The sequence below is a fragment of the Pseudorasbora parva genome, chromosome 14, assembly GCF_024679245.1.
Source record: "Pseudorasbora parva isolate DD20220531a chromosome 14, ASM2467924v1, whole genome shotgun sequence".
Taxonomy (NCBI): Eukaryota; Metazoa; Chordata; class Actinopteri; order Cypriniformes; family Gobionidae; genus Pseudorasbora; species Pseudorasbora parva.
Window position 1 is genome coordinate 27,980,029 of NC_090185.1, and position 26,281 is coordinate 28,006,309.

The window sequence follows — 26,281 nt, forward strand, 5'->3', positions numbered from 1 at the left end:
ACGCAACCTGTACGGATCAGGGACTCCGTGTGTGCGCTACATGTGATGTGTGTCAAAGCTCGTCTCCAGGAGAAATGATTCCTGCTTAGGAAATGACCACAGGCTAAGGTTACAGTCTATGGTTTTGAGCTTCGTTCTTATAGTCTACGGTCTCTTGTGGATAAAACAACGCACACTTGCTTCACCTTTGGAGGTTTTACAGGTAAGCAGTGCAATTCATTATATAGCTAATTGCTGAATATGCCTCTCTATATATAGTCATATTAAATAATATTTACATAGAGTTACATATTAAAATAGTTACATATAAACAAATAAAATAACAAGAAATAATTCGTTTTAATTTTGGGACTTTTGTTTAGAAATTTTGGCAGGGAATGGTTAAAATCTCAGAACTTCTACCGGCTTACTGGTCTCGTGAGCTCAGTATAAAACATGTTTATTCGTACCATGCCAGGTAACAGAAGTCAATGTATCACCGTGCAAGGATTGCTTGGTCGGTGATGGATGGATGTGAATGGTAGGCTACGAAACATAACGAATGCGATAAATCATAAAATCGAGTTTAATATTGGTTTCATATTAGGATGCGAATCAGCAAAATAAGCCTTTATGTCGCTATATTATAGGCTATTGTATTATATTAGTCCTTTGTATTATTTGACATTATCTGTGCGAATAACCTAAGCTATAGTGGGCTTTTGGGGGTTGACATCCCCAATTATGCTTTTCATTTTGTATTTTATATTTTTTCATCCATGCATGTGTCAAAATCACCACCGTGTGCCTTTAAGCACAAAGTTTGATCGCGCTCGCCTGAGGAGATTTCGGTCGCTACATCTACGAAACAAAGTGCTAAAATTACAGCGCACAAATCACACACACACACTCTCTCTCTCTCACACGACATTATTACGCAAGACAAACATCAGCAGCACAATCCAAAAACCACTGACAGAGATTCCTTCAGAAGAACGAGTCGTTTGTTGTTATGTTAATGTAGCACCAATGTGTTTAACCGGGTTTTTACATTATCGTTATTGCTGGACTAACGTGCTTGTGATAGCGTTATTGTCACAATATTATTGTGTTCAATGCTTACAGTAGCCTATGCTGTCAATGCGAAACCTGTTGAAATCAAGCTCCATATTGTCCCTGAAATGTCATTAAACTTCCACCCCTTTCTCCCCCAAGCTGCTGGCACCTAAACAGATGAGTAGTGGTTCTCAGGTGTAAATTAGTTTAGTTGCACAGGGCGTAAAGAAGACTATGCTCATTTATTCCGGCTTTTAAACCTATTATTTTCGTTGCTTCAAAGAAATCTCAACAGTCGATGAGAGATTTTGTGGAGGACTCTATTAAGAAGTACTTTGGAGCAAGGGTTTAGTGACATGCTGAGTTTTTGGCTATTCATTTTAGTGATTCTGAATTGGTTTGGAAATCCTCCTCAGCTGTATGCCTCCTTCCTTCGCACATTGGTTGGTAAGAGGTCTGGCAGAGATGTTAAAATGGTCACAACCTTTAAATACCCACTAGACTATCACAGCAAATGAGTTAGCATATAAGTTCAGGGTTTAGAATACACTCATAAAAATAAAGGTAGGCCTACAACCATATAAAAGAACCATTTTGGGTACCTCAAAGAACCTTTCAGGGTTTTTTTTTCATATTGTAAAGAGAATTTGTATCATCTGAACTTTTTTTTGTCAATTATATTGGGCTATGGAAAGGTTCTAGGGACATTAAAGAGTTCACCCTAAAATGAAAGATTCTGTCATTAATTACAAACCCTCATGTTCCAAACCCATACGTCTTTCATTCATCTTTAGTACACAAATGAAGATCTTTTTAATGAAATTCACTCTATTGACAGTCTACACAAATACCACTTTCAAACATGTCACTCATTATAAAGGTTCTACCACATATAGCAATTTAGAACATTTATTTTTAAGAGCGTATGCTTTTTATTCTTTATAGTCCTTTAGAAAAACATATTTTGCTGGCAATAACCCAGAGACACAATATGCTTGTTTAATCTTTAACCACTTCAGCGCTGCAGCATATTTCAAATAATTATGACATATGCAAATGTGTACCCAGGGCGCAGAGCTGAAGTGGTTAAAGAACTATAAGCATCTCATGACACTCTACGCTTTAAAAACACTGTAAACCAGAATAAGTTGGCAAAACTAAAAAAAAAAACGAGACAGTTGCCTTTAAAGTTAAAAATTTTAAAGCTTAAGCAGAACTTGCAGATTTTTATTTTGTAATCTTACATTTTAATCTGAAATTTAGTAATTTTAACATTTTAATTGATCTGAACTTGACATATTTGAGGAAGCTAATTAATACATTTAACTTAAAAATGTTGTGCAATCTCAATTTTTTAGTAGTGGAAACTTGACTAGCTTTAACTAGCCAGTTCAATAAATGCCACCAGGCGAATTGGTTACACAATGCTTTGGTAGCATTAGCCCAGCATGGCTCTTGCTGAATGAGGACAGCATAATACATTTAACATATATCTCTTTTCAAACTAAGATTATGCTCCACTTGTCACCATGATGGTAACCCTACGAAAAACAACATATCAGAAACTCTTCTAAACTAGCATAACAAAACATTAGACAGTATACTTAGACAGCCTTTTACTGTCTCTTTTGAATGTCATGGCAAAGCATGCTGGTAAAAAGAAATCGTAATCCGGTTTAAGTTTAATTTAAGTTAGTATAGGTTAAGTTCATCAACTCAAAACAATGAAATAATTTGGATTACTAAAAAAGGGGCAGTTTCGAGAACTCAAATTAAAAAGAAAGTTATAAATACTCATAAAAGTTCATTTGTTTGAACTAATTTGTTTAATTTGAGTTGGCTCTACTCAAAGAAATGTATTATTTTGAGCGTTGGGGTTTACAGTGTACTCTTCAGGAGAACCTGAGATGTTGAGAACGCTTTGAAGAACCTTTATTGTTGGTATTGATGAAGTTTCAATAGTTTTAACAGATTGCATAACCACATATTAGTTCTGCACTCAACTCCCTTTGAGCAGCAAACCCAAGTTATTATCTGTTTGTTTAGTAAAATATTGTTTATGAATGACGTCAAAGCAGACCAAGGACCCAGCTGCGAGTTAAATCTGATCTGCCATTAGTAATCTAGGGCGCATACCTCAAATAATTTGTGATAATAACTGTCGTAAGCATGTTAACACGTTCTTCTCATTTTGTTTTGGTCAGCGTTAGAGATCAGCTGGCAGTCTGCCAGTCATCATTCAGGAGAGGCAAACACGGAGGGGGCACTTAGGATACGAAAGAGGGACGAGCGTATGAGAAAAGCAAAGACAGATACAGAAGGAGAGCAAGCAAAAAGCACAGGCAAACATTCCTGACGCGGTGTCTCAGCAATTTAATTAAAGGGACTAGTGGGATGTTAGAGTGGGCTTTCGGAGGTGAAGGCTTAACCCCCTCCGGCCAGGCTTGGACTAATCCCAAGGGTCAGCTAATAAGTGCTCGGGTCATGCCACCATGACAACTATATAGGGGAGTATTTCAGATAGAGCTTCCCAGTCCCAGTTAATAACTGCATGATGGACGTTAAGACACAGCGAGGAGGAATAAGTGTGTGCAGATGCAGTGAAGAACGGCCTTATAGACTGAGAGGTAGAGTCAAGTGTCTGACATCTGAAGATTATTTAGTTAGAAGCACTTTGATTGCAAAGATTGCGGCCTTTGTGCCTTGACTACGACTCTGGCTGTTGTTAAAGGTCAGATGAAAACCCTAGAAACGCGTTGCTTGTTGTTTGGATTATACCGATCACTCAAAATCACTAAAATCTGTTGCGGTAGTGACTGCCAAAGCATGAGCCCTCCTCCTAAAACATAGGATTTGGTTTTCCTTTGGTTTCTTCCTCCTTGAAGTGTTGGCTAAACAAAGGATTGCAATACAGGAGCATTAAAAATGACACAATGGAGCAACATGCAACCTTATTAGTGTCATATAGCCTGTCATTTAAAAGTTCCATGTGTTTCCTGCCCCTTGTGTGCTTTTTTTTATTAAATATTTTGGCTAATATTATTATGCTTTCAGCTACTGTTTAAAAAAATACTGCATATTTTACCCAAAATCAGTTTGAATATATTTATGTGATGTTTGCAGATGCCATATGGGCCTGTAAAATACATTCTAATCTTATATAATATCAGCATGTGTATAAAAATTTAGTTCAGGAATGTTTGAATGCCTATACTGGAATTCATGAATATGCAAAAGAGCTCTGCCTCCACTCACTCGGACCAGCTCATACCCACACTCAACTTTATTGTAGTAAACACTGCACAAAGTTTAAGGTATCACGCTTTACATTGTCAGACACATAAAGGTAATTAATATGATTAGTCTTTTGCTTGACTACATTATCAAACCGCTAATAATGTGTTGCTAATGTTACGCAGTTCATCATAACATTTGCAATATACGTCATATACATAATTTACCCGCTATATTGCGTGTACCCGCAATGTGGGTATAAGTGTACCCGATTTTTCATATTCTACTGAAAAATATACCGGGAAAACCTGGTTTCTCCCCTGCTTCACAGGATAGTTAATGATATGCTAAAGCCCTTCCACATGTTGACGTGATTGGTTAAAAGGTTGTTTGTGGTTTCAGGCTACGTCTACACTAATCCGGATAAATTTAAAAACTGAGTTTTCGTCTAAAAACGCACCGCGTCCACACTATCATTTTCAATCGTTTTCCAAAAAGTGTTCATCTACACTGAAACGTCTGAAAACGCTTACATCCCCGTACTGCGCATGAGCAAATCCAAGAAGCTTCGACTTGCGTAATTTCTGCTACTCGTTTATATACTCATTTTGCGACAATGTCGAGAAAAGGCACTGAGTTTTTTAACAGTATGTACAAACTGACATTAATATTTAACAAGGCTGTCAAAACAAAAAGCATACAAAACAACTGCTGTACAATGTTGTTCACCATCTTGGCTGAATTGGTCATATGACTGCATCATATGGCAAAAAATGTGTCATCGTATTAAAAAGCCTCCGTTTTCACAGTCCACATTACTACGTGAAGACGGCGTTTTCAAATGTATCCGCTCTGGAGAGCGTTTTCAAAACTATAGGTTTTCATTGACTTAAAACACTGTTCAAATGAAAACGTATTAGTGTGGACATGGCCTCAAACTGCAGTTGTCTTTGGTTCACTGCAGTTTTAAGGGAGAAAATACTCAGCAATAGTGTTGACTTGACTTTGCCCAATTATTTATTTTAAAGCATATTAAGAACACCAAATAAACATATATACAACATTAAAAACTAGATTTTTTAAGTAGCCTACTTCCAAAAGTATATTCAATGCTAGCTAATACTTTTTAAAATAAGAGTAGCTTGAGTGTAGTTTAACTACTTTGAATTATGAACTGTGTAGTTTCAAAATAGCTTCCCCCAAAACTGCTGACAAGAGATAAGGAAGGCTGGCGAAGAAAAGCTCAAATACTGTGTATTATCTTATGTTGTAGCTTTTAGGATTTATTTTCATGTGTGTGCCTGTCACGGTGTCCACTTGTAAAAACACAGTTTAGATGGCAACCCTGCTGTTTGCATGATTGTGAGTGGAGTGAAGGCAAGAACCAAGAACAACAATAGAAATATAAACACACATAAATCATCAGAGGTCCGAAAATGTAAGGAAAATTATAATAAAAAAAACAACTTAAGAAGATTGCATGCTGCACTAAAATACTGCCTTCCTATCTTAGCTGAAGCAGCAGAGACAACTATAAAAAAAGTCATTCGTTGGTTGAATTCCCTGAAAAGTGTAAACACTCGGTGGCGCTTTCAAAACATTACTCTCTTTTTTTTGTACATCCCGACCAGCAGCACATAGCAACACTACCTCAAGCATTAGTGTGATGTGGTGCTATCTGTTTATCCAGCCAATAGAAGATAAAAGGAGTCGGATCCAAAGCCAGGACACTCAAATGTGGGGGACATTCATAACTCTTGAGGGAGCCACTGCGTCCCGGGGATTAGGAGTCTATAGTATATATATCTAGGGGCTCTACGTATATTCTATTCTATTCTATTCAGCATGAGTTTAATTTTAATTTTATTTTAGAACATTTTATTTCCATGCCAATGTATCATGCAGCCCTAGATGTATCGCTTGTATAGGACCCTATTATTTCCGCGATGCGGGAAACACGGACCGAATCATAGAATCCAGTCATAAAAACGGAATTTATGGTATAATGCGGAATTTCACTGAATTTAATTAAAATGTTTTAATAAATAAAAAGCACGTCATTACACTTAAATCAAATTGCAAAGAAAACAGCAAAAATACTACTTGTACTGTATACCAGGGCCGTACCACCATAGACATTGAGGGGGACAAGTCCTCCCCAATAATTAGAAATGGCCAAATTGTCCCCCCACAATATTTAAAATTCTTGCTCTGCTCTGCTGCACTTCATTACGCTGCGCTCTGTATGTCAGAATGACATAAAGGTTTAAAAGTTATTTTTTTAATCTGGTCTGCCTCAGAGGTCTAAAAGTGCTTGTCAGTGTCAAAACGATTGAGATGGCCAATCAAATCAAAGCAGGCGGGGTTAAGGTTCTCTTTAAATTACAGAAGAATGCAAAAATCTATTGCTTAATGCCGTAGCGGAGACTATTCTTTTCAGTGAAATCACAAAACAAAATAAACTATGAGAGCGTATTGGAACACAGAACCTTTGACTTTGTTTACAAAAATTCTACCACAAGACCACTAAAGCCAAATTTGAGCAGGGGATCAATGTATTCATACAATATATTTGACAGAAATTAATGCAAATATTATTTTCAAATAGCCAATGATTATTTCCCAGACCTAGAAGACCTAGAATTGAATTCACTGTTCTGTTTCTTTACGCTTTAAAAAAATAAAAACGGGTTCTCCCAATGTTCAAGACATGGTTACGGCCTTGGTGTATGGGATGTGTATCTAACAAACTATTAGCGTCTTTTTTACAGTACTTAATTTAAATGTCTATTCAAATGTCTAAAACCTAAAATAAACATTATGTGGTTAGTTGTGATATATGAAAAGCACTGAGTGTGTCCGTCTCTGGCTCAGTACCAGCCAAAGTGAGAAAACCTGTTTGAATTTAGCAGTGACGCACTGAATGCTCCAATCACACAGGTGTGATTGTATTTGTTAAAGGGTTAAAAAACAATTGCGTTTTGGGGGTGGAGGGGGGACAGATCAGATCTGAGGAGGCAATGCCCCCTTGTGATGCCGGGCCTAAAGGGCTCAGGAAACCTGTTTGTAATCAATCATTATTTTTATATTTTTGTGGAAAATTACACACTTTAAGGATGCAAGCTGCGTGTAAATAAAATCCCATGTGCACTAAAAACATCTCTTCCACTCTTGGTAAAATCTTTTTTTTCCTGAATGTCAGCTGTACAATCTTGTTATTTTGCTTGAGGACAGAGAGTTATGTCCTTTGGCTGCGTCTGTTGGGTGGTGTTCAGGTTTTCACAAGTCAAGAACAGCAAACATCCGTCTACCTTCCTTCAAACGCAGGCACTCAGGAGAGCACTGTTTGATCAAAGGGATCTGCTTCTCTGATTACTTTGGCCGTATGATACACCAGTTATATTAAGGCTGTAACTGTAAGTTCTTATGAAACATATACAAAACATGCATGTGTCACTGACAGGTCAGAAAGATGTAGAGAATCTACAGTTTTGGTGCGATTTTCAAGGTTTTGACTAAATGATTACAATTTACTGTAATAAAATTTCACCGAAGAAAGTAAATGAGTGCGTCCCAATTTGCAAATTATAAATCCTAAATAGTATTCAAAAATAGAATTAGAGCATCCCAAATTGTAGTTTTTTGAAAGGAGTTTTCCAAAGATACCGGATTGTCTATTTCAGTTTAGAATTCGAAGTGCAGATCGGTGCACACTCTAAAGGCTAATATTGCTCAAAACCTAGGATTCGATTAGAACTACAAATGGGGATAAAAAGGGTTAAAAAACTACAAACATGGTGGATGTGTGAGTCTGATGGTTAAAGGGATGGTTCACCCAAAAGTGAAAATTCTGTCGTAATTTACTCACCCATAAGTTGCTCCAAACCTGTATGAATTTCATACTCAAAAGAAGATACTTGGAAGAATGCTTGTAACCAAGCAGATCTTTTCCTACTATGGTAATCAATGGCTGCCGAGATCTGCTTGGTTACAAATAAAAATGTAGTATAAGTAGGTGAATTTGGAAACAGCAAAAATTCAAATCCAAAAGACTCCAGTCTTCAGTGTCACACGATCCTTCAATGTTTGGGTGAACTATTCCTTTAAGATGTGACGTCTGTTATGATTGGCTAATCAATGCATATTTACACAGCAAAGTCACTTGAGCAACTTGAGAATACTGAGGGTTACACTGAGGTCACCAATACATTAATTCCTGCTGCGCACACTTAAATCGATCAGTGACACGATTGAACCGTCTCAGAGCAAATTCGTCAGCAGACTGCCAGGATGGATCAGATAAGCCTCCAAAACACACACACATTGTGCACCCCGTCTTTCATTGCTTTTCAGTGAGCTGCTTCAGTACACAAACAGAGTAGTGTGCTGGAGAACCTCCCTATAGTATTTCGTTACTTCAGCCACGCTTACACCATGTATACACATTACAAGCAAGAGCTACATCATTCGGAGGAGGTAAATGTACTCAGAGAGGGCCTCAATGTCACCAAGGTATTAACAGGTCAGGACAGGCAGGCAGAGAAACTGATTTGGCCTTGTTCCAGCATACCTCGTCAGCACTGGAGGTGAACCGAAATTGGTTTATTTGTTTTAATGGTCCGTGGGTTGTAAATAGATCCGCTAATCCAAGACTGAGGTGCTGAGCTCCAAACAGCGCTTCACACACGATTTTTGTGGTATTTTGAACCTGATGATCGTCTAAATAGCATCTTGTGTTTCAGTGGAAGCAAGCAAATCTGACCTTTTCAACAAAGGAGATCACATGCTCAGTATCACAAATGTGATTATTTGATTAATGACCAAGAATTGAGCAGAATTTCCCATCCATTTGTGCTTTGAGATTTGGTCTGGTCTGACAGACTGAAGTCTTTAGAGTCCCTGACACAGAAAACACTCAAGCTGACACAGCTGGTCAGGAGACAGGACACCCCCTGCGGGGCAAGAAGGGGGCGGCGGGGCGAGCTGTTCCAGCATGTCCCAGCCACGAGTTCTCTCTCTCTCTCTCACGCTCAATTGAATTCTCTTTAAACATTCTCATTTATTTAATGTTAAAATTAAGATTCAATCTATTTCCATTGCGATTTTTTTTACTCTGTTTAATTCAGTTCACTGATAAAAATAAAGGTTCCTAAAGGGGGGTTTCACAGTGATGGCATTAAAAACCTTCCATTACATTTTTTTTACTTTTTCTCTCTTAAAAAGGACATTTTAGCACATTTAAAAAAATCGTAAAGAATTTTTTGTGCAATGAAAGTTTCCATGGAACCAACAGAGAACCTTTATTTTTAAGAGGGTTCAGTTCACTTCATTCACATTCATTATATTCAAATTAAAACTGAATCGATTTTGGCGAAATTGTTTATTTGGAGCTCTTGGTCAATTCAGTTCATGTTCAGATCCAAATTCAAATGAATACTGTACTCTATTGTGTTTTTTTTCATGCAGTAGTTTTTATCACATCTTTCAGTTCAATTCACTTCTAATTCACATCAGTTTTATATTCAAATTAATGTTTTCCATGCAATTATTTTGTATGGCTTACTTTGATCCCATTATGTCTAGCTCAGTTCAATTCAGGTTTAACTTTGGGTTCACATTTAATTCTTATGCAAATTCAAATGAATTCAAATGTACTAATTTAATTGGCATGACCGTTTCCCATGCAAAAACATTTTCTCTTTGTCTTTCTCTCACTCAGTTCAATTCAAAGTCCAAATAATTTGTTTTCATGTCATTTTTTCATGTCGATTAATTCAATTCAATTCACTTCTTATTGACTCATCAGTTCATATTCAAATTCATACGTTTTTCATGCAGCCTTTTTATGGTTTACTCTCATTTTCTCTCTCTCTCTCTCTCTCTCTCTCTCTCTCTCTCTCTCTCTCTCTCTCTCTCTCTCTCTCTCTCTCTCTCTCTCTCTCTCTCTCTCTCTCTCTCTGTGGGTTCAAATCAATTCACATTTGATATCAGGCTCCCATTCAGATTTAAATCAATTCAATGTATGTGAGTAAACGTGTAATGAACTGCTGAACTTTTTTGACTGCAGACCTGTTTTAAACATCATTTAACTCTTAGGGATTTGACTGTTGACTGACATTAGTGCCTCAAATATGTGTACTTGCTTATGAGTTATGGCATTAAGATTCATGGCGTCGGGCATACAACATTTTTCACTTTTTTGACACCCATTATGTGTTACGTAGTACAATGAATAACAAAAGAACGTGCTAACTTGAATAACTTGCTACTTGAATGTTTTTAACAGGTGTATGACTGTTCACCAGATAAATATGTCTGTATGGTGTGTGTGTGTGTTTGTTTTTCTTTGAGAGATGTGAAAAAGCTGTTATGTTTCAGTCTATTACACACCGATTTGGTCTGAAAGTAAGCCAGAAAAACAGCTTAAAATACTAAGAACCTGTCCTGAACTAACGAAACCTGCAGAGAGAGGGAAAGATACATGTATAGACAAGAACAAACAGTCCTTTGCCTCACTGCAAGAGCAGTTTGCCCTTTATAGTAAACAGTTTAATTGCACATTTTATTGGAACGACATATATTGTGGAACAACATTAGAGTCATTAATGACATACATTTCATTTTTGGGTTACTAACCCTTTAATGTGATTATGTTCACACATAGATGGAGTGAAAACCACATTCTATAACCAAACATTTGTACATTTTCAGGACTCATAACAGCATTCTCCAAAAAAAACTGCACTGTGTTAACGGAACTGGACAGGAGTGCATTTCCCAAAAGCATATGGCAACTATGGTCGCAAGTTCTTTTGTCGTATCAGCTTAGTTCAACGAGTTGGTGTTTCTCGAAATCGTAGTTCCAAACTGTCGTGGTTACAACGACAGATCTCGTCCTGTGGTCAGAAGCATAGTTTCTTGTTTGCATTACATGTGCACTTTCTTAATAAATCCTTATCTTAAGCAAAATAAGCAGGCTGGCATTCAAAGCAATATCTTTTATTTCGAATTGTACAAAATGTCATTTAAAGGTGCAGTGTGTAATATCTATGAGGCTCTATTGACAGAAATGCAATATAATGTACATAATTCAGCGGTGTATAATGACCTTACATAATGAACTGTTTTTATCACCTGGCTATGAGCCATTTCTATCTACATAGGCTGTGGGTCCCCTTACAGTGAAATTGGCATTTTGCACCGCCATGTTTCTACAGTAGCCCTAAACGGACAAACTTACTCACTCTGCTCTCTCCGACGACGTCGTTTTTGTTCTGTGTCCGCCAACATGGCTTCTCTGTATTCCAAAAGGGAGAGGTGAGCTTTTGATTGCAATTCACAACTTCACCGCTATACTGAAGATTTTTTTTTTTTTTTTTTTACTGCTTGTTCAAATTTCTTAATTAAAATTAGCTAAAGCAAGACAATTGCTCTAAAAAAAGTCCAAACTTAATTGGATTGTGTTCAATCTACTTAAATATAAATAAAATTGAAGTCAAACTTAATCCGTTTGTGTTGGGTTACATGAATGATTTGTGCTGCATTAACTGAAACTGGCCGGGGCTTGTTAGTTCCCAGCATGCTTTGCATATTGCAATATCAAGAGTGAGTAAATGTTGTTATTTTATATGTAAAAGTGTTTTTTTAATGCATTTTTGAGCAAAATGAGAGGGGGATACTTGATTGCGTTTAATACACTTCATATCACGATTATAGTGAGCAAAATGATCATGACGGTTTGTTCAAAAAGAACAGAAGTTTTATATTTGAAAAAAAACTGCAACGAACAATAAAACAAGCAGCTCTATGCATTTTTTAAGGAAGAATCTATTCTGGAGCATTTCCTTCCTTATAATGACCATCTTCAATAGCAACGCATTATAACAGGGACAGTGCTCTCTCATTGTTTTTGATTGTATTGGAAATGAAATCAGAGGACTTTACTGTTAATACTACTATAATATTGTTGTGATCATCTTGTCTGGACGATTGTTTTGTACATTGTACAAAATGGATTTATAAATAGGTAAGATTTAAACCATCAATCTCATTTAAATATGTCCCTGTAATTATTTATCTGGTTAAAAAAAAAAAAAATCTGTGTAATAATTGTACAATGAATATAAATTATTATCCCTTAAATGCCAACCATAATAGTCTTGTTTGAACTTGTTCGTTCATCTTTGGCTCAAAGCCACTTGCTGCAAACGTTTCTTCATGGAAGCTTCACGTTTTCAAGTGAGCAAGATAAAATATTTCAATAAAACATTTTGTGTCCAATTAAGTTAACTTCCCTTACGTTCACTAAACAACATGATGGTCATGAAGACGATTCGCCAGATTTGAAGTGTTTCCCCCTATTGCAGCGACTTTTCTTTTTGCATGTTCTGCAGACAGGGTGAGCACTTTTGTAAAAGCCAGAATATGACAGAATTTTCCGAGTACTTTCACTGCCTTCCGCTATTTCTTCTCAAACTCCGCGCTGTGCCTGGGCCAGACTGATGCTGGCTGGACAGGATTTACTGTGAGTTTTCAAAACTATGATAATCAAACATGGTTTTAATAATAATTACATCTGAAATGCTAATCTTCAGTACATTTTATTGGGATTTATCGTGAAACCGGTAATGCCCTTATTGCCCAATTGCAAAATAAAACTGTAATCCATAATATGGGCTGTGTCATTTCACGATGGATCAGCTTTCTCATTTAGAGCAGCAGTTCATGAGTTCACACTTAAATATCATTTATAGAGAGTAAACTGAAATGCATATTTGGCGTACTGTCCGGGGGTAAGGGCTTCGCGATCAGCATTTGCCCCAAACCTAGAGTACTCCCCCCGTGTATGTAAGTAGAGGAGAAGGGGTGGTGCAGGGATGATAAACTGTCAATAAACGGAGGTAAGCTGCTGTGTATATATATATATACAGCTGATTGTCAATAATATGACCGTGCTCCTTAAACATCATAAAGATGGAATTCGGTGCCTGTTCATATTAAATAAGTATTTATAAAACTGAACTTAAAGGGTTAGTCACTCTACACCCGTAAGACCTCCGTTCATCTTCGGAACACAAATGAGATATTTTTGTTGAAATCCAATGGCTCAGAAAGGCCTTCATTGACACCAATGTCCTGTCCTCTCTCAAGATCAATAAAAGGCACTAAAGACGGCGTTACAAAGCCCATCTCACTACAGAGGCTCTACAATAATTTTATGAAGTGAAGAGAATAGTTTTTGTGAATAGTTTTTTTAATTCATGATTCGGATCGCATGTCAAATCGCCAAACTGCTGAAATCACGTGACTCTGGCGATCCGAATCATGAATCGATACAGATTCATAACGGTTCGAATCTTTGTTTTGAAATCGGCCCATCACTATACAAGTCATATTTAGTTTTTTTTTTTTGAGAAAAAAAATATTCTCGACGCTACATAAAATGATTGTAGAATCACTGTAGTGAGATGGGCTTTGTAACGACGTCTTTAGTGCCTTTTATGAGTCTTGAGAGAGGAAATGACATTGGTGTCAATGGAGGCCTTTCTGAGCCATCGGATTTCAACAAAAATATGTTTATTTGTGTTCCAAAGATGAACGGAGGTCTTACGGGTGTCGAACGACATAAATTTTGAAAATTTAAAGGTAAAGAAATGAATGACAAAATTTTGGGGTGAACTAATCCTTAAAATTATGTCAATCGTGAGATCATTAATTTGGAATTATCCATTTGTTGGATGAACTTGCAGCTTAACTAGACACTTGTTACATTTTTAATTACACTGTTGACGCTTCCCTTACACTTAACTCTACCCTTAAACTTCCCCACACCACCACACCTGTCCCTTACTTTACCCGTCCCACCTCAATATCAGTGAAAGTGTTCAACAATACAATATGAACACAATAAATACATTGTACTTAGGTTCTGATGTAAGTAAATAGTAGTTAAGGACACCTAATATAAAGTGGAACCTAATCATTTGACAAAGTACAAAAAAGTTTAAAAAAAAGCAAGAAACAGGTTGCTTTTGGCATTAAATAATATACGGATACAATTAAAATGGCACATTACAATAAAACATAACATTTGACTTATGTAATCTGCCAGGTATTGACAGATTCAAAGTAAATCCTTCTTGTTTTATGGACATCAAGATATTTTTTTTTATTGGACAACTTCGCTAAATAAATATAACTTAAAGTGAATATGAATCAGGCACTCACAATGCGCCTGTTGAATCTCTTGATTATGCCACCTGACAGCATGCTAGTCATAGCAGCAGCGTATTACCGGTAATCCAGTCGCAAACACACTCTTCTTTCAAATGCAGCCCTTCAGAAAAATATGTGCAGCACAAAAGGACACTACGAACACCAAAATGACATCTTTCCGAAACACACCCATCATAAAATACTTCACGTACCAGAAATGCTAAAGTGACCACGCATAGTGTTTAGATGGATGGATGGATGGATGGATGGATGGATGGAGATAGATAGATAGATAGATAGATAGATAGATAGATAGATAGATAGATAGATAGATAGATAGATAGATAGATAGATAGATAGATAGATAGATAGATAGTCTTTGTAACAGTATATGACAGGCTGGCGTGTGTCAGAGGCATGTGTAAGTTGGACTACTTTGGTCTTTTCTCTTGTTAAGTTTCTCATGTTTCACAGAAATATGGTGTCTCCCCCGATGTGCATGGCTAGCAGGTGTGCACACGCTCACAGAAGACATTCATTGTAACTTGAACTGCCTGGAGCCCCAGGGGAAAGCTGGGGGAGTGCATATACCTTTATTGCACCTAGTCTGGTTTAAGACACTTGCACCTTTTTAGTGTCTTTTTGAGAGTGTGTTTGTTTGGAGGGAATGAAGGGTGTGTGTGCTATGGCTGAAACTACCTGTTAAGTGGATCTAATAATAATCCAAAGAAATCTGAACCTAAAATGTTGGTTCTTGTGACATTGAGGGGGACAAGTATTTCCCCCAATATTTCAAATTCTTGCTCTGCTCTGCTGCACTTCATTATGTAGTGCTCTGTATGTTGTTGTTGGGATGACAAAAAGGTTTAAAAGTTACATTTTAGTCTGGTTTGCCTCAGGTCTAACGGCGCTCGTCAATGTCAGAATGATTGAGATGGCCAATCAAATCAAAGTAGGCGGGTTTGCGTTCTCTTTTGGCTTGTGCACACAGCCTGAGCCTTCACACACAGACGAGCGCGTCAATCTATCCCTTAATGCCATTGCGGAGAGAGACTATTCTTCCCGGTGAAATCACAAAACAAAATGCAGTGCCCTGCTCTTAAGCAGAGGCGGACAGTAACTAAGTACACTTACTTGAGTACAGAACTTAAGAACACTTTTTGAGTATCTGTAGTTTACTTGAGTATATTTTTTTCTGGAAACTTATGACTTTATCTTCACTACATTTGAAAGACAAATATCGTACTTTTTACTCCACTACATTTCTCTCAAGGTCCTCAAAGTCAAAAGTCGTTTCTGTAGCAGCTTTAAAAGTCAGTGGATGATTTTTTTTCTTCTTGAAAATGTGTTTGAGTTACTCTTGTAGGGTCTCATGAAGTTCAATGATTTCCCAGCATTTTTTGAACACTGATTTATAGTTAATAGCAAAATGGAAGAAGACGGATGTCAAGATAAACATTTTGTCGAGTATTCACATAAAAAAAGTTGATTATGTCCTAAGTGAAGGTAAACAGTTGGAGAATATCAGATGTGTATCAGTGTATTGGATCCATGCATTCGGCCTTAAAGTGACAGCAGCTTTGTAAAGAGCTTTGTAACTTTAACTCTCCTCCACAGTGGCGTGAATAAATCACAATCTGAACGAGTTTTAGGTTTTATCCTATGGTTTTATTACTGAGGTGGCCTGCACATTTATTTTGATGGATTTCCATGTGAAACAGGCGAAGGAATAGAGAATAAAGAATAGAGTGTTCACCCCAATGTTCAAGACATGGTTACGGCCTTGCTTAAAAAAATATTCGTAGACTGTCTGTTTAAAGCCACAATATGTAATTTTTCACCACTAGAGGTTGCTTATTCAAAACAAAGGCGTAGCTTGATGACGCCTTGATTTCACGGAGCTTTTATTATACCGCAGACAAGCGCATCCACTTCATCCGGTCATGTGTATGTGGGGTAACGCAGCGGTGTTTTATAATATTAGATACATTTGAGTGTTGCAAGTCATGTTATAGTGCTATTGTGCGTTCGCTTGTCACTTGTTCACACTGCAGTAGGCTAGATAGCTTGTTGGCATGGTAAAACATGGTACTCAGGGTAAATCAAGAAAACAACATTTAAGACTAACTGTGTTGAGCTATATAACAATGATTCATTATCTGGCGATGACTGTATCCAAAAAGTTGCTCACCTGTCTAATAAAACATAATATATTAAAGTGTCTTTGGAGTTTCCATGGTTTCTACAAAATCGGGAAATCGAGGGTAATGCATAGACACGGCCCTTGTCCTGCATGGTTAAAACGGCTTATTTCTCTGGAGTTAAAAATTCTTGGAAACATTTGGGACAAAATATAGAACATTGTTAGTGTTTTTTTTTGATATTTTAATCCACAGATTTTACATATTGTGCCTTTAATATCTGCTAACACTTTAGTTTGATGTTTCCCTACAGACAGACAGTCTAATTCTCTGAGAGTTAGTTGACATGTAGTTGCGGCGTTACTGAGTCAACAAGATGTCTAAAGGGGGCCATCAAAATAAAGTGTCATATCGCTATATAGAGCTCTGAAATAACTTTTTCTGCTGCTGTTAGAAAATAGCAATATTTCCATCCACCTTTTTATGTGCATTTCAGGATATTGCAGACAAAATATCTGGATGGAAATGCCAAGATGCTCATACAATTCTAAACGTGGGCATAAAACCCATACATGCTAAATTGAGGCAATTTTTTTAGCCAATAAGTACATAATAGTACATAATGTACATAATAGATCCCTCGATGCACAACAAAAACTCATGTGACTTTGCCTCAACAGTGGATGTGACTGGATAACTTGTATACCAGCACACAGCATCTCAAATTATGTTTTGATCATTCTGAAATGCCTGAGCCATCCAGTCCTTTTCCAGTCATTTATGAGTCACATTGGCTTGCCCAATTGCAGCAACTTCCATTTTTATTAAAGATAATTTCCAAGAAAGCCACAATTTTGTTCTCCTGAAGACATGGGATGGAAACGCTGCTACATTCATAAATGTTTTATATTATATTCCATTTTTGCTCATAATTCAAAATTTGCAATTTTGGATGGAAACATAGCTATTGTCAGGTTGTGCATGCTATTGAGTAATGTAACAATTTAAAAACAGCTATGGCACTGAATGTAATGGCACTTTTCATGATCCAATCAATTCTCATTGGATACTTTTGTTGTTGTTGTTGTTGTTGTTGCAAAAGCTGAAAATTGTAAAGTAAGTGTATTGCATGTAGCATGAATGTGGCTAGCAGAGCTCATATTATTTATTCTCTGAAGGATTGAGTAAGAAATACTTCAGTTCATATCAAGATCTCTACAGAAATCCCGTCAAATCTAAGCAATCTAATTGTTAGTGAGGTGAAATTCCTAGCAAGCAAAAGTCTCCATTTGCTCTCCATTTAATCTCATTGATGTCCAACAGCAAAGACACTGAAGCTATTATTTGTAATGTTAGTGCTAGTCGAACTGGCTCTGGATCTGTTTTCGAAACTTCTGTTGTGGTTGAAGTGAAGCATGAGGAAAATCACAGTTACCCAGATGAATCTGTTTCATATTTTAAACCAGCCACATGCTCATGAGCTTGATTCAAGCATGCGTAAACACAAACAGTCGCTTACGGCGTGTACACACTCACACAGAATCCACATTTAAGTGCAGAAGCCTGTTTCTCTTTTGGCTTCCTCTCTGAAATCCTCCCCCTACCCTAATGGCAAAACAGTTACTTAATGGGAGCACGCTGTCACCCGGAGAGACCGACCCAATGCATTCTGGGTAACACAATCCAGCTGTCCTTAGGAGTTGCTGACGGAAATGTGTATTTATCTGTGTGTGAATATGTTGCGTGGCTGTGATTGATTTCAGGACAGTAGCGTTTCAAGCATGTTATTTAAAGAAATACACATATACCTCTGTCTGTAGATACAACACATATTGAAACTGTAGCTAAAAGCTAATTTACAACAGGTCAACTGCAACAGTAAAGTAATTAGCTACACTACAAGCTACTAAGAATAAGTAATTCGTTACGCTGGAAAAAATTAACAGTTACCTACACTATTAAAACATTTATCCACACTACAATCTATTAACATAAATAATTAGCTACACTGTAAGCTAATAATAAGCAGTTAGCTATATAGCATATAAGCTACAAGCTAAAGCATTAGCTAAACATTTTTTATCAGTAGCCTCTGGTGTAGCTAAATATCTAAGAAAAAATAAGTAGCAACACTACAACTTCTAACAATAAGCAGTATACTACCCAACAAGCTAGCAATACATGTAGCTAAATATTTGTATTAGTGTCCATGAAAATGTGTAGCTAAATATTTGTATTAGTGTCCTATGGTGTAGCTAAATATCTATCAACAATAGTTAGCTAAACTACAAGCTACTAACAATAAGCAGTTAGCTACACTACACAACAAACTACTAGGAAAACATGTAGCTAAATATTTGTATTTGTCCTTTGGTATAGTTATGTAGCCTGTATATTAAAAAAAATTGTTAGCTACACTAAAAGCTACTAACAATAAGTAGCCTACTTAGCCACACACACACACACACACACACACACACACACACACACAATGTACTGAAATTTCTTAGGCTCTATGCAGGATTTAGTCAAATCCTTTGGTTTCGGCTGTATTTATTTAGAACTTTGCCATTCAAAAGAAGTTTTTAAAGGAAGGATAAAGTGAAAAACAAAACCATACAAAATACAAAATTCTGAGTAAACAGGGTCATTCGAAGTGTCTCATATTGTGTCTCTACTTTCTAAATCTTGTTAAATCCCTCTCTATCATCGCTGACTAATATTATAAAGTACATACTTGTCAGAAATAATGAGTTGTCAAATAATAATGCAAACGGATGTTTTTTTTGTGTTCGTTTCTTATTCGGCTAGGCGTTCATTCATCATTTGTGGCTTATAAATAAAATGAAGCTGAGCCAAACCCAGAGGGAGTGCGTGTCTGTGTGTGTTGGAGTGTTACCTATATGTTAATTTGTGTGTGTGTGTGTAAGCTTGCTGGTGTTCTTGTGTTTTTGGTGAGAGGCTAAAAAAGTGTCATAATCAGAACGACTTTTTTAAAGAGAAACCCTGTTATTATTTACTGAAAAATGAAGGGAATATTCTGATGACAAAATTTAAGTGCACATCTCTGACACTCCCTTTATAAAAAAAAGCATGCTGTCATTTTTAATCAATTATTATTAATCAAGGACTAAGATTAAAATCACTCTGATGTGTGACGAATAAAGGGAACAAAAGGTGTTTTGGTGGCTTTCAGCTCTGCTTCACCTGTGACCTCCTTTCACTCATCATGCCACCCTCGTCAAACCTGTTTTCATAAAATCAGTTGTGACAGAAGCTTGGCAAACACGTGCATGAACCCTGAAACAAATAAAGAGAGAGAGAGTGTGAGAGAGAGAGAAATGTCAAACCCTTTGGAGGCCCCATACCTCCCTGTGATGAAGATGGATTTTTAGGGTTATTGCGAAATTCCTGCCATGCCGGTGGGATTGTGCGGAAAGGGAGAATGGAAGGAGAGCAGAATGAAAGGTATCACTTTAATGAAATAGCTCTAGTTTCTGTCAAAATTCAAGCAACCTACAGAGTTCAAGCATAGTGTTCAGCAAGAGGGACGATGGAATGGAGAGCCAAAAAAGTGAAGCACAAAGCTATACATACAGTCAATACGAAAAACCACATCTAAAATATCAAAACTAAATATACATCAGATAAGATGGAAAGAGAAACCGAAGGATTATCAGATTAAGATGAAATGGTTGAATAATTATGATTCAACTAAGTAAGCCAATTTGAATGTCACATCAGCTAAATACAAGGCAAGGTAGGTAACCTCATACACTGTTCATACTTGGAAACTTGGTAGCTGGTTTCTAGCTGGTCCCAACAAACTACCTGGTCATAGGTGTTCAAGCTGATTTTTGGAAAGCTATGACTGGCTAACCAGCCACTGACTAGCTCGAAGCAGCTAATAAGTAGATATGTTCCACAGCAACGCAAGCCAAACAGTCTTCTTCAATGGAAACATTTTCAGATTAGATTAAAACAAGGAGTGAGCTGATATAATCACAAGACTATGAGCAAACAATCACAAGCCTTCCTAATATCCAAGCTATTGTCATTCAAGGGGAAAAGGGAATGCAAGGGCAGAGAAAAAAAGATAAATGGTTGATGTGAGAAAAAGAGGCTTACAAAAGGGTACTCTGACAGAAAAAAAATGAAAAGAGTGAGTGTACCTGCCAAACGAATGGTTGTTCATCTCCCTCAATAGACTGGCCCTTTGGTGATCAGGACTCTTGTTGGAACAGTAAACTATTCTTTGTACTCACAAACATACACATTGTTACCTCAGCAGAGGAGAAGATGAGAGGCTCTTTGTTCACCAAATCAAAGACATCTGAGATATTATTGAACAATTAGACACACAAAATGACACAAGGACTTTATTTGAAAATTCAGAGGCTTAAAATCACTAAAAGACCTGCCACTTAAGCAAGTAATTATTTTTTTTTTCACTTTTAAACAGTTACTTATATTCAGACATTCTTAGTTTTGTCAGTGAAGAGATGAGGGACTGGGTGGGCTCCTCTAAGGACACATTCTGGGATGAGGTCTAAAGACTCTGAGATGAACTCATTAAGCAAACAGTGGAAAGAGTGAAACTAAACGCAAGGCAGGTCAACAGACATTCAGTCAACATTCCGTCAACTGGGAAATAAACCACAGCCATTGTTGGATGATAAAAGTTACTTAGCCATACTATGAAACAAGGTTAATTTTTTTTGAGGCACCAGTGGTCATTCTGACTCATTCAGAAAACATTTACTGAACATTTCTAGTTATTAATAAGCAATACAATAATGTAGCAAATGGGTGAGTTCTGCCACAGCATTTCAGACCAACCTGTTTTTTTTTCTTACCTGCAATAATTGTGCAATCTAATTATTAAAGTTCATTGGGTCATCACAACAATGAGTTAGTCAACTTTACTGTGCCCTGCTGCTTGCTTTCTCTGTGTTGGGATGAAGTTTCAAAAACTTGACAAAAGCTTCAGACATGCCTGTTTGTATAAGTCATGTAAAGCAGGTGTTCAAAACTGGTTTTGTTTGATAACCCAAATTTTACTCAGTCCCAACAAAAGAACCAAAATGGTATTGCAAAGGGTTAGAATTGAACAAATATGAATTTAAAAGTCTGAACATCAAACAATGAAATTGAGTCATATTACAATGAACTGCATAGGCCATGGGATGCCCAATCCTGCTCTGTATTGTGCAGAGTTTAGCTCCAAACTGCTCCAACACATCTGACTGAAAGCTTGCCTTAGAGAACCTGAAAACTTTGCTGTTTCATGTGTATTACATTGGACTGGAGCTAAACTTTCCAGGAGAGTGACCCTCCAGGAGCAGGATTGGACAGTCCTTTGAGGCCCAACAATGTGTGAATGCACGCAGTATACAGTAACAAGATTTTAGTTTTGACATTGGCTTTCTGTTTTCTATTGCAGGTTTCAACCAAAAAGACCAGACACTGACCGACGATGCGGCCATTATCTCCCCTGTCTCATCTCATTTTGTTTCACTTACTGTGTGGATCTCTGAGCAGCAGATGTCCTCAAAACTGCTCTTGCAGGCCGATTGGCATCTTCTGTGTCCAGCAGAACTTGATCTACATGCCTCGTGGCCTCCCCTCCTCCACAAAGAACCTCTACGTCTTTCAGAACAACATCAACACCTTGCAACAGCAGGACTTTGTAGAGTTTAGCGAGCTTGGGATGCTGGACTTGAGTCAGAATGCCCTCAGTGAAATCCCTGATGGGGTGTTCAGCCATCTCTCCTCATTACACAACCTGGATCTCTCTTCAAACCGTATTACTCACATTTCCAAAGACAGTTTTACAGGACTGGTCAACCTGGAAAGGCTGTATCTCTACAGCAACCTCATCCAAAGCATTCACTCATCTGCTTTTGAGGGACTGGAGAACCTACTTGAGTTGAAGCTTCAGGGGAATAAGATTAGTGTGTTGCCAGCTCTGCAACTGCCCAGACTGCTCCACTTGGACCTTAGTTATAATAGTATCCCACCTCTTAAACCTGAAGATTTACAGACACCACACCTTGAGTCTCTTAAAATAGCTGGATTGAAGCTGACCAGTCTGGATGAGGAGCTGCTAAGGAGCCTGGTGAACCTACATGTTCTGGATGTTTCACAGAACTTGCTTGTAGAGATACAACCTACACTGAGGGCAATGGGTGGCCTACGAAACCTCAATTTAACCGGGAATCCCTTGGGATCCCTAAAACAAGAAGACTTTCAAAATCTGGTTAATTTGCTAGAGCTTGATTTGAGCAACCTTTATTTGCAAGGCTTCCCCGAGGGCTTCTTCAACCTTTTCCCCAAACTTGAGAAGCTCACTGCAGCTGAAAACCCCTTCAACTGCCTCTGCCCACTGGCCTGGTTCCCAACCTGGCTAAATGATGCACATGTCGAGCTGTTGAGGATGGAGGAGACTCGTTGCCACTTTCCTCTAATAAACTCTGGAAAGGTTTTGGCAAAGCTGGAGCATAAAGATTTTGGCTGTCCCACAACGACTATTGAGTTAACAAGCGCAGGGACAAGTAGTACTACGAGCAAGCCCACAAACTCCACCACAACATTAGGCACAACACACGCCATTCCCCCGGCACCACCAAGTGAGATGTCCTCAGCAGACATAGATAGCTTCCCTCTTTCCCAGACCACTGCCTTCCCCAGAATCACAGACTATTCTGAAGAAGAGGACATTATGTGCCCCTCCAATATTTGTCTAAATGGGGGAACATGCATATTTGACTCAAATGGGGGGGTTGTTTGCCGGTGTACGCCTTCAATGTCAGGACTCTACTGTGAGAATCAAAATGAAGCTCCGCTTCCCCCGTCTTCACCTAGAATTTCTATCGAGACCATTGCTACAATCCAGCCCAACACAATCAGCTCTCTTCACATAACCAGCACTTCCATTTCATTAGACCTTCACCGTTACATCCACACAAGACCAAACATACGTGGAATTCGTCTGACTTACAGAAACTTGTCAGGCCCTGACCAGCGGCCACTTCAGCTTAATGTGCCTCCAACTTACCCCGAGTACACTCTTAGAGGGCTACAGCCAAACAGCACCTATTCCGTATGTGCTAGCCCTCTGGGAGAGCCGGTTCAAGACTCGGTTAGTGCCTGCATGGAGGCTCGCACTGCAGGAATCCCACCCACTTCTTACGAGCCCGACAGGATCGAACCTTCTTCCTCTCTCATACCCATTGTGGTAGCTGTGGCGGTGGTGATGGTTGTTGCCATTGTAGCTACTGTTGTGGTCGTCCGCCGCAGGAGGAGATCAAAGGCTCCAGTAGATATGGACTTACATGAGACATCTCCTCTGGAGTTGGAAGGAGTGAAAATCAGTCCAGAGAATGGGTTGGCACATCCAAAACAACCCGACACAATCACAGCATGTCCATCTTTAGCACAAAACAGCTTGGAATATGAGGCACCTTTAATACAAGGACAGTGTCCAGCCAACAACAATGTAGCTTGTACAAAACCTTTGTACGTGTAAAAGCCATATTGGAATTCATACCTCCAGCCCACAGAGGGCAATGTGCTCCATGACTCCTGCAGGCGGGTGCAATGCAGACACTAGAGAGACTCTGGTGGGTTGGGGAACATTTTAATGCATCCCAGCCAAACACTTAAACTGACTGCCAGTATTTAAACCAGGCGCATTTGCCATGGACATTTTTTTACAGATACAATTTAAGTGCCTTTTATAACCATAAATATCAGACTCTAATGAGAATTTCTCTCTAAGAAGTGGCCAGACATGAATGAACACAGTGTTGCTAGGCTGGATAACAGGTCGTTTTAGAGGTAGCTCATTTATTGTGTATCTGGCTCTGGAAGTGGTAGACAGGAGTCAAAAGTTCTTGCCTGGACGCCTGGACTTTTTTTTGTCCAGAAAAAAATTGCACTGATCAGAGACACTGGGACTGTGAGGTGCCTAAAGAAGCTGAAAGTTACAGCCTCTGAAAAAGATGCTTCAAAACAGGTTTTATACACCATCAAAGCATCCCTCTGTCCCTCTACCCCATTTGTCCTGCACAGGAGAATTGCTGTGAAAAAAAAAACATAATGAAGAGACATTTTCTTACTTTGTCTAGTTTACGCTGTTTTGTTAAAGTTATGCTGTTATTATATTTTTGTATTTTTAAAGGAATATTTCACCAAAAATATAAATTCTTTTATTTTATTTACTCACCCTCATGTCATTCCAAACCTGCATGATCACACAGGTTTTAAAGACATTTGGGTTTATAAATGACAGAATTTACATTTTTGGCTAAACTTATCCTTCAAGCGCCATTTCTGTCCCTTTTTGTGTTTAGTTGTTGTGTTTTTATTGACTTTTAAACATGTAGCAAGCATTATTTCTCCTCTCGGAGTGCAACAAGTTAAAATGATTTTACTTCTGAATGAAAACAGACTCATTTTACATGAGTGAAGTCTCCGTCCTGCAATCTTCTGACAAAGAAACACTTTGCAAGACTATAAACACCCACAGCCATTTTTGACCTCAAACAAATTCCACACATTAACAAACAGACTAGTACTATATAAGGAGATGGATAACAAACGCTTTTAACAAAGCTGTTTTTTGACGTGCCAGCTTTCTAAATATGTCCTGTAGTCATAATTCAGACTGGCCCCAACACATACAAACTAGGGTAAGGCTTTAAAGCCAGGTTTAAACGCAGTTTATTCCGTACGATGGAGTAAACTAGGGCAGATGGCTTTGCTCACTTGTTGCAACCAGTCTATGAAAATTGTACTATAGTAGAGTGATGGTATCAGGTGGCAATATGATGGTAATTTGATGTAAAGGGTACTAAAACATGTTAGAGTTAATTTGTTTAGCCAATTTAGCTGCCTCAGCTTTTACCTGAATCTTTAATAACCGTAAGAAATATAAAAATACCTATGTACATAGAGATTGATATTCTCTGAGAAAGCATAAAAGTGTTCAAGCCAAATGTGTCATTGTGGAATTGCATGTTTATGTGCATTATCAGTGCAGTAAAGTTTTGTTAAGAGAAATGGAGCCAGTACTGTAATCCAAAGTGACGAAAGGTCAACTGTCAAATCCTCCCCACTCTCTTTTTTAGCCCCGTGCCTCACATGTTTGTGACTGTACGCACTAAGTGCGCTGAAGATGTCAGCATCTAGCGCATTCAAACATTTTTTTTTTTCAACTGGAAAGAGGAACAGCTTTACACAGCATGAGGGGCTTCAAATATTTGAAACATTTTCAAAACTGCTTTCAAGTCCCATGCTTACTTTGGGATGCTTGTTGTTGCTCTCTTTTGTTGTGTGCAAAGCCAAGTCTTCTTTTTTTGGATGTAAAAATGTGTACTTTTTGGAAGAAAAATTTGACGTCTGTTCAGAAAATAAAATGGAAAAAACACTCTTCTGTGACTGTTATTCCCTGCTCAAACTGTAAGCCTGTATTTGGTAACAACGTGACCACAAAGATCTAACTTTCCTGTGTCTTTAGTTTAAATCTGTGCAAATGTTCTGGAATTACGTACAAAGTGAGTAAAATTAAGCTACAAAATTCCTTATTTACTTATATAGTGTTCTGTGTTTCTTCATTACATAGTGCTCTAAATATTGAATCTGTTTTTGTACAA

The 26,281-nt window shown here is 37.9% G+C and overlaps 1 protein-coding gene across 2 annotated transcripts; it reads left to right on the forward strand.

Annotated features, from left to right (window-relative positions):
• Positions 1-26,127, forward strand: vasna (vasorin a). Of its 2 annotated transcripts, none has more exons than XM_067414864.1 (2): positions 1-202; positions 22,069-26,127. In XM_067414864.1, exon 2 carries the CDS (start codon positions 22,102-22,104, stop codon positions 24,151-24,153), a length of 2,052 nt encoding a protein of 683 aa, XP_067270965.1. In that variant the 5' UTR covers positions 1-202; positions 22,069-22,101; the 3' UTR covers positions 24,154-26,127. The 2 variants fall into 2 exon arrangements, with proteins under 2 accessions (XP_067270965.1, XP_067270966.1); XM_067414865.1 differs by having other exon boundaries at positions 3-108.
• The last annotated feature ends 154 nt before the right edge of the window (positions 26,128-26,281 follow it).